Source organism: Petaurus breviceps, unplaced genomic scaffold (assembly GCF_028583685.1).
Source record: "Petaurus breviceps papuanus isolate PSGF00001 unplaced genomic scaffold, PetGlider_PUasm1.0 180, whole genome shotgun sequence".
Taxonomy (NCBI): domain Eukaryota; kingdom Metazoa; phylum Chordata; class Mammalia; order Diprotodontia; family Petauridae; genus Petaurus; species Petaurus breviceps.
The window spans coordinates 3015339-3030169 of record NW_027185782.1 but is presented as its reverse complement, the minus strand read 5'-3'; the positions used below and the strand labels follow the sequence as shown (position 1 = coordinate 3030169).

The window sequence follows — 14831 nt, the reverse complement described above, 5'->3', positions numbered from 1 at the left end:
CACCCCCAGGACAGGAAGGTGGTGTATGAAGAGCACCTGACCTGGGGTCAGGAAGACCTGAGTTTAGTTCTGGCTTTAGACATTACTAGCCGTGTGATCCTGGACAAATTACTTAAGCCTTGGTTTGCCTGAGTTTTCTCAAGTGTATAATAATAGCACCTACCTCTACTGGTAGATGTGAAAGTTGTGAAGATCAAGTGAAATAATTGTAAAGCTCTTAGCACATTACCAGGCCCATAGTAAGCACTGCTACCGTGTTTCCCCGATAATAAGACCTATCCCGAAAATAAGCCCTCCCCTTACTGTGTAAGATTCCTCGAAAATAAGCCCTATTGAGATTGCTACTGTAGTGAAGGTGATCCCCTGCACTACACGCTACATTATGGTACCCTCTGTATGCACCGTCCCCCCCCCCCGAAATGTACACTGCGCTCCGAGCTGCATCCAATCAGAGCTGCAGGAGTGAGCACGTCATCCTGTTCTTTATTGAATTCATTATTGAATAAAGGTACATTTTTTTGTTCACATTTACCTGTTTATTAAAATTGCTGTCAATGTTCATTAAAATAAGCCCTCCCCTGAAAAATAAGCCCTCTGGCGTTTTTCTGTCCAAAAAAAATAATAAGACAGTGTCTTATTATCGGGGAAACACGGTATATAAATGTTCGCGATCATTATCATATACCTCATACTTGCTGAGTAGATATTGGGAGGTGGGGAAATGACTTACCTTTCCTGACCCTTGCATCACTTAGCACAGTGCCCAGCACATAGTAGGTGCTTCTTAGCTTCTGCCTGGGATATTCTGGCACAGTGCTGAGCTGAGCTGTCATTCTCTTCACAGTCATTAAAGGAGGCAGAGGCAAAGTTTTACCTGCAGGGGCCCTGAAGGACCCAGATGTGTGCAAGGACCCGGTCCTGCTTACTACTCATGCCATGGGGGTCAACATCTACAAGCAGGGCTCTGAAGTGGCCCTGAAGCCTGACTCAGAGTATCCTGACTGGTGAGTTGAAGGGAGCCCCCTGAAATGTAGCTTCCTTTCTTAACCTCCAGCCCCACATAAAAACCTAAGAGAAATGTATATTATTCCTCTGTACCTGGAAACTGTTCAGGCTCAAAGGAGGAAAGGTCACTCTTGGCTGGATGTTGTTCCCTAAACTCAGCCTCCTGTATCCTCCCTTTGCATAGACTTCCCCCATACCTGCAGTGTACTCTCCCACCTCTTAGAATCATGTAGTAGTAGGTGCATAATAAATGTTTATTGATTTTTTTTAATTGTTTTCTTCGAGGCTCATTTTTAATCCAGTTCAGAATGGAAAGACTTTATAGAGGTAGTTCCTGAGCTGAGCTTTAAAGAAAGCTAGGGATTCTGCAGAGTTGAGATGAATACATTGCAGCTGAGAGGACAGATAGCCCACGCAGAGAGAGGGGAAATGGAATGCCGGGAACATGGAGAGACCAGTTTGGCTGGAATGTAGAGGGAGTGATGTCCAGTAAGCCTGGGAAGGGCAGACTGGAGCTAGATTGGCACAAGGCCTCTAAATGGCAAGCTGAGGGGATTGTATTTATTGTAGAAACAATTGGGAGCCTTTCATATTTATTGAGCAGGGCAGTAACCTACTCATGCTTCTTTGGGAAGATTATTTTGGTTACTGTATGCAAGGTAGATTGGAGACAGGAGAAATAGGATTAGATAAGGTAGGTCTTGAAATAGTCTGGTCAAGAAGAGATGAAGGCCTGAACCATGGGAGTAGACAGAAGGGGGTGGATGTGAGAGGTGTTCTGGAAGCAGAGGGGCCAGACTTAGCATCCAGATGGATGTGAGAGGTAGAGGAGAAGGAATGGCCAAGTATGACTCTGTGATTGTAAACCTGAAGGACTAGAAGGGCAAGGATATCCCCTGAGGGAATATGGAAGTTTGTTCTGATTTCACTATTAATGCTTTCTCTGTCCTTCACTTACTTGCTAGCCCCTCATTTGTTTATATGTTGTATCCCCTCAATGGAATGAAAGCTCTTTGAGGACAGGGACTGGTTTGGGTTTGGTTTGGTTGTTTGTTTTTTTTGGGGGGGGGGGACAGGGGAGTTGATTTTTTTGTCAAATTCCTAGCACCTGGCAACATGCTTTGCACATAGTAAGTGCTTAATAACTTTGTTGAAATGGGTTGAAATAGCAGGTGGGACTTGAATTGGACTTCAGAGTATTTAGCTAGGGGAAAAGAACAGACATTGTCCTGGCCTGGGTAGGGAATGGTAAGGAGGCCAGCCTGATTGGGGTAGTGTCAAGCATAGGAATCTAGTGTGGAAGACCTCAGATACTTGACTTCAGGTATCTGGTCTTTATCCTCTAAACCAGGGATTAGCAAATGAAAGTCCTGGGGCCAAATACAACCCCTACCTGTTGTTTTTTAAAGCTGCAAGCTAAGAATGTTTTTTATATTTTTTAGATAAAGCTTTATTGTATTAAAAGAAAACCCTTCTTAGGTGGGCACTTGACCCTCTCTACTGTAGACCATGGGGAGCCAAGGAAAGTCATTGATCAGAGGAATGGCTCCCTTTTCTTCCTCAGGCTCTTTGAGATGAACCTGGGGCCCCCCAAGACTCTGGAGGAACTGGACCCTGAAAGCCGGGAGTACTGGCGGTTGCTTCGGAAGCAGAACATTTGGAGGCACAACAAGTTACACAAGAACAAGAAGCTATAAAGGAGGAAAGTGAGGGCAGTGGCATCCCTGTGCCAGGACATGCTGTGATGGTTCAACCCCCAGGGACCTCCCCCACCCCGGACCAGGGCCTCCCCCAAGACAGGACTTGGACAGCAGGGGAGGAGGCCATAGAGAAAAGGGCTCATTCCCAAGAACTTTGTGTTTTGTTGGGGGGAAAGCAAGAAGTGGAAGAGACAGTTCCTTCCCTTCTATTCTTAGACCATGATTCTTCAAGCCCACTCTCCTCTTTCCTTCTGAGGCTCCCAGCAGCCCCTTGTGCTATGAGGCTGGCTGAGAGGACCTGGGCCCAAGGCAGGTGAATAAAGCCCTCCCAGAACTTTCTTTGGGAGCAGAATGACTCACTCAGTGTCCTCTCTTCTGACCCTGGAGTTTGGGAGTGCAGAGATCATCTCCCCTGGGGATTGTTGTTCTAGTGCCTAGAGAACCCACAGGGATAGGGGCAGGAATGGTTGGCATTAGTCACATAGTAAAAGAGCCCCCTCCCTTTCTTCTGCCTCTGCTTCTGTAAAGACCCAATCCTCTTGCCCTCTCAATGAACCTACCCGCCCCAATTTTCCTGGAGTCTCCTATAATTACTGAAGAGTCTTTTGGCTTCTGGGGTGGGTGGTATTTTCCTGGGGGAAATATGGCTGGGCTTTAGTGATGCTGAAACTTAACTGATAAATTGTGAGGCTTAAATCTTTCAAAGACTTATCATTTTATTGCAGCTGATCTTCCCAACAGCCCTGTTAGGTTAACAGAGCAGGGATTATTATCCCCATTTTACAGAAAGGGGCAACAAGTTCAGGAATTTGTCAAGGGTTACACAGAGAGTTATGGGGCTATATGAGGACCCATATGCTGACTCTGAGGTCTCTTTTCATTATATTGTGTTGCTACTTCTCCAGGTGCAGCATTTCTTAGGATGTGATTATACTATCTTACAAGTTTCCGGGGCCTCACTGGACCCCAGAACTGGGGGCTTCTGGCTCTGAAGGCCCTCTCAGCCTCTCTCCTCTGCCCAGGCCATACTGGCCAAGGAAAGTCCTTGACCTGGACTAATGCAAGTAAGGGAAAGCAGTGTCTATCTAAACTACTCTGCTCGCCATTCTTCCACCCTCCCATCTAGGCTAGGTGGATGCAGATGATTAGGGTCGATTACATGATGGATGACAGGGGAGACAGAGGGACCAGCATTCCTAAGGCCCTGCCACTTTGATGAAATCTGGGCTTGCTAGGGCCAGGCTAGCTGCTCTGAATGACTTCTCAGCCTGGGACCAAGTTTTTGCCTTTGTGTCCCTAGCACTCAATCTATCAATAAGCATTTATTTAGTAAACACTTAGAATCTAGTACTAGTACTATGATAAATGCAGAGGATTTTTCTAAAAAAGGCAAAAAAAAAAAACCCAGTTCCTGCTCTCAAGGAACTTTCATTCCAATGTAGGAGATCACATGTAACTGTGTAGTATATGGGATATATACAACATAAATCTGCATCTGCTCTGAGGTGATCTTGGAAGGTACCACTGGACAGGAGGGACTGAGAAGGCCTCTTGTGGTGGGTAAGATTTGAGCTGAAGGAAGCCAGTCATGATCATCAAAATGAAAAGACTTATTGCCTGGCACATAATAAGCACTTATTAAATGCTTATTGACTGACTGCATACCATCAGAGGGGATGAAATAACCCCTCCCAGCCTCTGCATATTTTCTATACCCCTCATTCCCACCCCATTAATCAAGCAAGTATTTATTAAGCCAGTCGTCCCTGATGGTACTAATGATTTCAGAAAGGCAGTAGTTCTCAAGACTACTCAGATCACTTTTCTTCTCTAGCTCCTTTGGGCTTTCTCTGTAAAAGGCTAGGCTTCCTTAATCAAGGCATCATGTCCAAGTCACAGGAGGTGATCATCACACTATATGAATCAGAACCCATTTGGAATAGTCATGTGTTCAGATCTGGACACCACATTTTAGAAAGGACAATGATAAAATAGTTTTGACCAGGATGGTGGGAGAACTCAAAACCATACCAAATGAGGGGTGATTGAAGGCACTGGGAATCTTAACCTACTGACAAGCAGACTTGTTAAGACACAATTACTGTCCTCAAGTATTTGGAGGACTTGGATTTGGAACAATTTTTGTTTTGCTTTGCTCCAGAGAGTAGAGACAGAAATAATTGGTGGAAATTGCAAAGAAATAGACAATAAACTTTTTAAGGAAGAGCTTCCTGATTTCAAGTATCCAAAAGAAGGCTGACCAGCATGGAGTAGCAAATTCTCCCCATTGCTGGAAATTTTCAAGCAGGGGCAGAAACATGTTAAGTTTTGTGGAAGAGAAATTGGACTGTTCTCTGAATTTTAGACAGAAGCTTGCCAGAAAACATTTTTATTAATGTATGATTATCTAATGTAAGCATTTTTCTACTTTGTTGTTTAGTCCTGTCCCATTCTTCCTGACCCCATGGCCCTTCTGTCCTCTACTATCTTTTAAAATCTGTCCACATTCATATTCATTGTTTCCATGGTGCTATCTATCCATCTCATTCTCTCTCCTCCCCTTTTCCTTTTGCCTTCAATCTTTCCTAACATCAGGGTCTTTTCAATGAGTCCTGTCTCCTCATTATGTGGCCAAAGCATTTTAAGCTTAAAGCTTCAGTATTTGACCTTCCAGTGAAGAGCCTGGATTAATTCCTTTAAGTATTGACTGACTTGATCTCCTTGCTGTCCAAGGGACTCTCAAAAGTCTTCTACAGCACCGTAATTCAAAAACATTGATTCTACAGTACTCAGCTTTCCTAGTAGTCCAGCTCTCACAGCCATATCTAGCTACTAGAAAAACCATAGCTTTGACTATATGGACCTTTATGGGCAAGGTGATGTCTCTGCTTTTTAGTGTGCTGTCCAGATTTGCCATAGCTCTTCTTCCAAGGAGCAAGCATCTTTTTATTTCATGACTACAGTCACTGTCTGGAGTGATCTTTGAGCCCAATAATATAAAATTTGACATTGCTTCCATTTCTTCTTCCTCTATTTGCCAGGAAGTCATGGGATCAGTAGCCAAGCTCTTAGGGTTGGGGGGGGGGGGGTTGGGGGGGGTTTTTTAATGTTAAACTTGAAGCTAGCTATTTTTTTTTTTCTTGCACATTTGAGATTGTTAATATTTCTCCTGGCAACCTTAATTCTGGCTTTTGATTCATCCAGCCTGGAATTTTGCATGATGTACTCTGCATATCAGTTAAATAATAAGGTGACAGTATACAGCCTTGTTGTACTATTTTTGCAACCTTAAACCAGTAAGTCATTTCATGTTTGGTTCTAATTGTTGCTTCTTCACCTGCATACAGGTTCCTCAGGAGACTTGTTATGATCCACACAGTCAAATCCTGAAGTGTAGTGAAGCAGAAGTTGGTGTTTTTCTGGAACTCTCTTGCTTTCTTCACTATCAGTGAATGTTGGCAATTTGTTCTCTAGTTCCTCTGCCTCTTTGAAAACCAGCCTGCTCTTCTGATAATTCTCAGTTCACATATTGCTAAAATCTAGTTTGCATAATCTCAAGTGTAATTTTGCTGGTGTGTGAAATGAGCACAATTCTTTGGTAATTTGAACTTTCTTTTGCATTACCCTTCTTTAGGATTAGAACATAAACTGATCTTTTCTTATCCAGTGGTCACTGTTGAGTTTTCCAGATTTGCTGGCAATATTGAGTGCAGCACTTTAACAGCATCATCTTTCAGGATTTTAAATCCTAAAATTTAGGAATTTAGCTGGAATTCCATCACCTCCACTAGCCTTTTTGTTAGTAATCCTTCCTAAGGTTTTGTAATGTTAATGGAAGAGGAACATCTTCCCTACCCATTAATAGGCCTATGTGACCTGCTTTGAGCTCTGGCCCAGCTCACAGCTGTGACACAATCTGAGTCACATGGAGCCCAGTGTGAGACTGAAACTGAGCTGGAGAGGCCGAAGGAACTTGCCTAGGGGAACTTGTTTTGTGGGAAGGCCTGACCAAGACTGCTTGAGATGTAGGCACACCCTAGATTAGTGATGCATACCTTCCAGATCTTTCTTACCTCCTGGTATCCTAATGGTGATGTTCCAAGTAACTATTTTGGTTTTGCCTTTGAGGAAGAGAATTTATTATATTTTGCCAAGCTACCCTGGAAATATGTATGCATATTAATAGTGGCTGCTACAAGTATTGCGTTGGTCTTACAGGCCCACTTGGCTTTGTTTTCCAGGATTTCTGGATCTAGATCAGTAACCGCACTATCCTGGTTATCAGTGATGTTAAGATCTTTCTTGTGTAGTTCTTTTGTGTATTCTTGCCACCTCTTCTTAATTTCTTCTGATTCTGCTAAGTCCCTGTCATTTTTGTCTTTTAACAGGCCCATTTTTGCATGAAACGTTCATTTAATAGCTAATTTGCTTGAAGAGATCTCTTGCCTTTTCCATTCTATTGTTTTCTTCTTTTTCTTTGCATTGCTCATTTAAGAAACCTTTCTCATCTCTTCTTGCTCTTCTCTGCATTTAGTTGGGTATATCTTTCCCTTTCTCCTGTACATTTTGCTTTTTTCCTCAACTACTTGTAAAGTCATTTTGCTTTCTTGTTCTTTTTCTTTGGGATGTTTTTGTTGTTGCCTCTTACACAATATTTGGAACCTCTGTCCATAGTTCTTTGACCACTCTGTATACCAGATCTACTCCCTTAAATCTATTCATCTCATATTCAGAAGAGATGTTTATTAGGTCATATCTATGTGGTCTAATGTTTTTCCCTGCTTTCTTCAATTTAAGTCTGAATTTTGCAATAAGAAGCTCATGATCTGAGCCACAGTCAGCTGCAGGTCTTGTTTTAACTGACTGCATAGAGCTCCACCTTTGGCTGCAAAGTATATAATCAATTTGATTTCAGTATTGACCATCTGGTGATGTCCGTGTGTGGCATCACTTTTTGGGTTGTTGAAAAAGAGTGTCTGCTATGACCAGTGAGTTACCTTGATAAAACTATTAGTGATTGATTAAAACGCTTTTAAGCAGAGGCACTGCTTCATTTTGTATTCCAAGGCCAAACTTACCTGTTATCCCAATTATCTATTGATTTTATACTTTAGCATTCCAATCCCCTGTGATGAATGTGACATCTTTTTTTGGTGTTGCTTCTAGAAGATGTCGTAGGTCTTCATAGAACTGATCAGCTTTGACCTCTTTGGCTGGAGTGGTTGGAGAATAGACTTGTATTACTGTGATGAATAGTTTCCCTTGGACTCTAACAAATAAAATTCTGTCATTTTTGAGATTAGACCCTAATTCTGCTTTTTCTCAACCTTTTATTAACTATGAGGACTACTTTATTTCTTTTAAGGGATTCTTGCCCACAGTAGTGTATATAGTGATCACCTGAATTAAATTTACCCCTTCCCATCTATCCACTGATATCCAAAATACTGATGTTTAATCTCTCCATCTCTTATTTGACTACATCCAGCTTACTTTGGTTCATAGATCTTGCATTCTGGGTTCCTGTGCAATATTGACCTTTACAGTATCAAACTTTCCTTTCATTACCAGACGTGCCCACAGCTGAGCTTTCTTTCAGCTCTAGCCCAGGCACTTCATTCTTTCTGGAGCTACTTATAACCATCTTCCACTCCTGCCTAGAAGCAAGTTGGATATCTTCCAACCTGAGGGGCTCATCTCCCAATGTCATCTGTTTTATCATTTTAATACTGTCCTTGGGGTTTTGTTGGCAAAGATACTGGAGTAGTTTGCCATTTCCTTTGCTTAGGGAAATGTCCAAATTGGCACATGTCTCCCATATCCATTGATGACACAAACTTAAAGCCTCAATTTATAGCATTTTTAAAATTTAATTTTAAAAAATTTAACAAAAATCCATTTTCTTTCTTTCCTCCTGTTCCCCCTTGAAAAAATGAAAAATAAAATCCTTGCAATGTATATGCATAGTCAGGCAAAACATATTCCTGTATTGGCCATGTTTAGAAATTATATATCTCAGTCTGCATCTTGAGTCAAACCCCTCCGTGAGCAGCATGTTTCATCACAGGTCCTTTGGAATCCTGATTGGTCATTGCATTCATCAGAGTTTCTCTGCACAGTGTTGTTATTGTACAAATTGTTCTGCTTCTGTTCACTCTGCATCGTTTCATACAAGTCTGCAGCATGTTTCATCATGGGTCCTCTGGAATCCTGGTTGGCCATTGCATTAATCAAGAGTTCTTAAGTCTTTTAAAGTTATTTGTCTTCATCATATTTTTATTGTAGAAATTGTACTGCTTCTGTTCACTCTGCATCATTTCATACAAGTCTTCTCAAGTTTCTCTGAAACTATCCTGTTCATCACTTCTTATGGTGTTTTATTCCTATAAATTCCTATTATTCCTGTGGTATTTTATTATATTCACATAACAATAATACATTCCCCAATTGATGGGTACCCCTTTAGTTTCCAATTCTTGGCCACCACAAAAAGAGCTACTATAAATATTTTTTTATATATGAGTCCTTTTCCTCTTTGAGGCATTTGTGGTTGGCTTTTTCTCTTCTGCCAATGGCACTAGCCCCATTTGGCAGCGTTCCTCCTATCATTAGAGGCCAGAGTGATTTATGTGCCAGCTCCATTTGCCACTGATTAGCTTTTGCAAAGGGACATTTGCTATAAAGATATAAGCCTTCAGACATTTCCTCTTCATCCTTCTCACCTTGGTCTCTGGGAAAGTATAATCAAAACTTAGCATACTTCCTACAAAATATTGCTCCCACCAAATACATGTCCAAATTTGGTGCTGCAACTGGATGAGCTTGCATCTCAGCTGCCACCGTGTTATGGACCCAGAGGTACTTCTTGCTACCCTGAGGATTGATGGTGCATTAGCTGAGAAACCCATCCTGGACTCTGACTCCCTAATTACTGTGACTTGCTCTCCCAACCTTTCAAAACTCCCGAGGTAGACATGGTTTCTCATTAAACCCCATGAATAAGGGAGTCACCTGAAAGACCACCTTTACAGTCAACTTGGACAAACATGGGGAGGGGGGGGAGTAGAACCACAGAGTTGCCTTAATTTGTATTTTTTTAATTATTAGTGAATTTAAAGGACTCAGTATATTTTAGTCACAATTGAGCAGGAATGCAAAATTTATGTAACAGTTCAGTCAACAGTTTGCTTCTGATGTTAACATTATAAAACTTCTTAAACCAGGCAATCAGTAAGCATTTCTTAAGCACCTGCTGTCTGCCAGGCACTGTACTAATCGCTGGGAACGCTAAGAAAGTTAAAGGGCAGTTACTACTATCATGGTGGTTATGGCCCTTAGTTTCATCAGTCAAGAGAGCCTTTTTCCCTTGTCCTGAAACTTCCCTAGTTTCTTTAGGAAAGGGTCCTTCCTGGGCTCATCTGAGAGAAGCACTCTTTTGGAATCGGGATTTAGAGACAGAAAGACTGGTCCAGGTTTCTCTTTCAGATTTGTCCAAAGGGAAAGGGAATAAGCATTTATTAAGTGCCTTCTATGTACCAGGCACTTTGCTAAGTACTTTAGAAATATCATCTCATTTAAACCTGTGAGGTAAGTGCTATTATGATCCCTGTTATATAATTGAGGAAACTGAGGCTGATAGAGATTAAGTGATTTGCCCAGAGTCTCTGTCAGAGCCTTTGTCAGAGGTCAGATTTTAACACCTTGGTCTTGGCTAAGGAGCTCTATCCACTGTGCCACCTAGCTTCAGAATAAGAGAGGTTTTCTTTTTTTTAATGATCTCTTAATATTTCTAAAAGAGGGAGCAGAAAAGACTTTGTCTACTTCCACAGGATGGTAAAGATGGGATTCTTTCTCAGGTATGGGATGAACTAGGTGATCCCTAAGTTCCCTTCTAGCTCAGAGATCCGATGATTCTATAAAGCAAACAAACCTTTTGACCCAGGGATTATCACTACAAAGCCATACCACAAAGTTATTGTAATGTAACACCAAGTTAAGGCAACTTCCCAAGGTTCAAAATACCAGCATAGGTGCTCTCCATTTTATTCAGTGACCAACCAAGAACAGAGAAGATCAAAACATGACATCATTCAAAATACAGCATTTACTAAGGGTGATTAAATAATCTCCAAGGACTACCCCACCCCAGGACCTTCCAATCATTCAATCAATTACAAAGTCTCAGTTCTAAATACTTCTCCACCCCTAGGCTATACCTTCATTTAGTCCACCACAAAGCCCCTCTTCTCAAATGGAGATTAGTTTCCAAACATAAGTAAAGTACCTTCATTTGTCAATCACAGAGCACAAAAAGGTCAAAAGTTCCCCACCCCTGGATCACAATTGAATCTACCCCAGAGTTACATCAAGTCCAAGCACAGCACTTAATACCCAAATGGAGGTCTTTTCTTCATCTTGACACCAGGCAAGTTCTCAGCAATCTTAGTTCCTGGGGAGACAAGGCTTAGCAAGGCCACAAGATAAATTGCCAGTCTCTTCATTAATTCATCCTCTGTCTGTAGAACAGTCCTAGAACCCCTGAAAACATTAACAAAACCCTCTCCTAGGATTTCTGTAAACATACAACAAGAAAATCCTCTTCAGGGCTTCTGAACCAACAGAAAGGTTCCCAGACCCCTGCAACAACAGCACTGTCCTTCACCAGTGGACAGTATTCACTCTGTCTGCAGGACAGTCTCCAGACCCCTGCAACAACAGCACTGTCCTTCACCAGTGGACAGTATTCACTCTCTGTCTGCAGGACAGTCTCAGGGCTTCTTAACCAAAAGCCAGGTTCCAGGACTTCTTCAACAACAGGACTGTCTTTCACCAGTGGACAAATCTGGCAAAACAACATCAAAACAGACAGACAAAGTACCAGCAAAACAGCCATGTCTCCTCAGTCCTTGGCAGCTCAGGGGGCAGGTCTCAAAAGTCCAGGGCAATTCAAAGCGGCCACCAGCAATTCTCTTAGTCTCTCTCTCTGCCTCCACGTGGGTGCTGCTTCCAAAAAGGTTCTTCTGCCTCTCTCTTGTCTCTCCAAATCTACATCACCAGCTCCTCCCAGTTCAGGACTTTCTTTTCACATCAACAAGTCCATCCCACAGGTGGGATTAACAAGCTCTGGCTTTTAACACAATCAATTTGAAAACCAAGCCAATACAGGGGAATCTTTAATTGCCATTACTATCACAGTTATCAAAGGAAAAGAAAAAGTGCCCACATAAATGAAAATATAGCAACTTTTTTGAGGGTGGCAAAGAATTGGAAACTCAGGGTGTTCCCAAAAATTAGGGAATAGGCCAAACAAGTTTAGTAATGTGATGGAATACTATTATGCTGTAAGAAATGGTAAAAAGGATGATTTCATTTAAAAAAAAAAAACACCTTAGAAGACACAAACTGATGCAAAGTGAAATGAGTAGAATCGGGAGAACAATTTATACAATAACAACATTATAAATTCAAATGACTTTAAAAGCCTTAAGGATTGATCAACACAATGACAGGCCAACAAGGATTCCAAATCTTTCATGAAGTCAGCTACATATCTCTGGACAGGAAAGGGGATTTACTCAGGGTGCAGAACGAGGCATTCCCCTCCAACTCCACCTCCAATGTATATTTCTGGATGTGACCAATGCAGGAATTTGTTTTGCATGACTGAAAAAATAAATAAAACAGCTGGGAAGGGGAAAATTGATGGGAACAATAAGACTGCTGTGGATAAGAACAGGAAGAGGTCACATCCTCTGACTCCAAATCTCGTGTGCTTTCCATGACTCCACATTGCCTCCAGAATAACTCAGAGGATGTTAAATAAAAAGGAGCTCAAAGTTCTCTAGTCAATATTGCTATAGGATTTCATGGTTTACAAAATGTTTTCTTTACATCAGCCCTACAAGGTAGGGAGTACAACAAATTTCATCGTCCCGATTTTATGGATGAAAATTACACTAATATAGGTCCTAAGCCTACTAACTGGAGAACTTGCTTTCCCCACTCCCACCCCTGACTATTGTCACAATCCTGAAGAATCAACTTCCGTTACCAAGGAGGGATTCAGGGGAGGGGTTTTACTATACAGGAGGAGAGTATTAGGTAAGAATTTTCTAAATGACTCTTGTTCAGGAATGGGGCAAGTTGGGTCAGCTTTTTCCCCTCACTCCCCCACTGGAAAAAAGAAAGAGAGAAAGAAAAAGAAAAGACAAGCAAATAGACAGAATCAAGCTAAAACTGAACAGCAACAACCAATCTGGCAGTCTCTGAGGGAAGAGATAGAAGCTCTCACTCCAGCCTGGTCCTAATTCACTCTAACCGCCTTATCAGACCTAGTTCCACATATTGTGCACTCAATGCTAGTAAGAAACTTTGAGATCCATCAAGTTCCCCAGACTAACACATAATGGTCTCAGGAAGCTCCCCTATCCCTGGGCTTACCTCCCCCACCTACCAAGCACTCCAGGGCTAGAGATTTTCTGAGCCACAGTACCCCTTAGTGAGACAGAGAAAAGGTCATGGGGAAGAGGTGGAAGGTGAGATACTATGGGTTGTTGTTATTCAGTCATTTCAGTTATGTCTTACTCTTCATGACCCCATTTGGAGTTTTCTTGGCAAAGACACTGGAGTGGTTTGCCATTTCCTTCTCCAGATCATTTTATAGATGATGAAACCGAGGCAAACAGGATTAAGTGACTTGCCCAGGGTCAAACAGCTAGTAAGTGTCTGAGGCTGGATTTGAACTTAGGTCTTCCTGAATCCAGGCCTGCCATCCTATCCATTTTGCCACCACATTACAGGTAGATGAGTTAATTCCCATCAGTAGTGTAAATGAAGTAATAAGTAATTTGACTGAAATAAGAAATAAGTCATTTGATTGGCTAGCTGGTGATTGCTGCCCAAAAGCTGGCACAATGTGGGTAACAGGTATTCATGACATTATTCCTCCCTTCCCTCCCTCTCCTCTGTTAGGAAATTGATTGCCCACAAGGGCAGAAAGGGAATAGTGCCACCTCCACATCTATTTCCACATGTTCAGAGCAACTAAGTTATGGAGGTCTGGATGTGAACTGAGAAGCGAGGGCCCACTCTTGAAATACAGGTTTACACAATTGGGATGTGGGGTTAGGGGTGAATAGTGAATACAAGTTGGGGCTCAGCTGTGAACATGGGTGTGAGGGCACCCAAGAATGACTGTAGGTTGGGAGTTATGTGTGAGTGGAGGTAAAAGGTTTTCATCAGTATTAGTCCCTGCCTTGAACTCCAACTCAGTCCAGATAGGTAAAGATAAGATTCCTGGTGTTACCCATAGTGGTGAGTACAAAGATGAGGGGACACACTAACTTCCTCTAAGTATGGAATCTCGGGATCCACAGCAGCCAAGGGTAGCCCCCTGATGCCAGGCCAAGAGACAAGCAACATGGTAACACCAGGACATAAATCAAGCCAAGTTCTTTCCACCTCGATGACTTCATTGTCCCCAGCGTCATCCCAGGAGAGGAGGGCATCCATTTTTCCACTTAATTACTCATTAAGGATGTAATTGGGACCACCTCAGGTCCTCCAGCCTAGACAGCTGGTGTGGCAGCAGGGGTGACGAGTTCTGAACTGGAAGCCAGGATGCCTAGATCCTATTTTTATTAATAATGTAGGTTTGCAGATCTCTTTATATGTGTTACCTTGTTTGAACCTGACAACATCATTTTTTTTGGTAGGTCCTACAAGTATTACTACTGTGCCTATTTTCTAGGTGAGGAATTGATGCTCAGATTAAATGTATTTCCCATGATCCTACAGCTAGAATAGGAAGAGTTATTCCAATCCAGATCTTTGCTGACCAAAACCACACATATTCCATTGTACCAAGCTACCTCCCTACTCTTGTTACTAAGTGATACACATTAAGGCGAATCAGTAGCTCCCTTTGAGCCGACATTCTCCAAGTGTTATTGGTGACTATGAGGCACCAAGTACTTCAGGAGCTGCCCCAACTCCCCCTCCCAATACTTTGCTATCTACCCAGCTTCTCTATTTTCCTTTTTATTGTCAGTTTAGGATTCCTGATCCTCCCGTGCACCGCTAGGACTTCTGGGATGGGAAGTTCAGGATGGCGGAGGTCTGTGGTTG

General features: G+C 42.2%; 1 protein-coding gene across 1 annotated transcript in view; it reads left to right on the top strand.

Moving 5' to 3' along the window:
* MRPL54 (mitochondrial ribosomal protein L54) overlaps positions 1-3064 on the top strand; it is a 4425-nt gene extending 1361 nt beyond the window's left edge. The window contains exons 2-3 of the mRNA XM_069086842.1: positions 845-1004; positions 2570-3064. Of these exons, the coding sequence (XP_068942943.1) occupies positions 845-1004; positions 2570-2702 (293 nt within the window). The 3' untranslated portion in view covers positions 2703-3064. The remainder of the gene's footprint in view (positions 1-844; positions 1005-2569) is intronic.
* The last annotated feature ends 11767 nt before the right edge of the window (positions 3065-14831 follow it).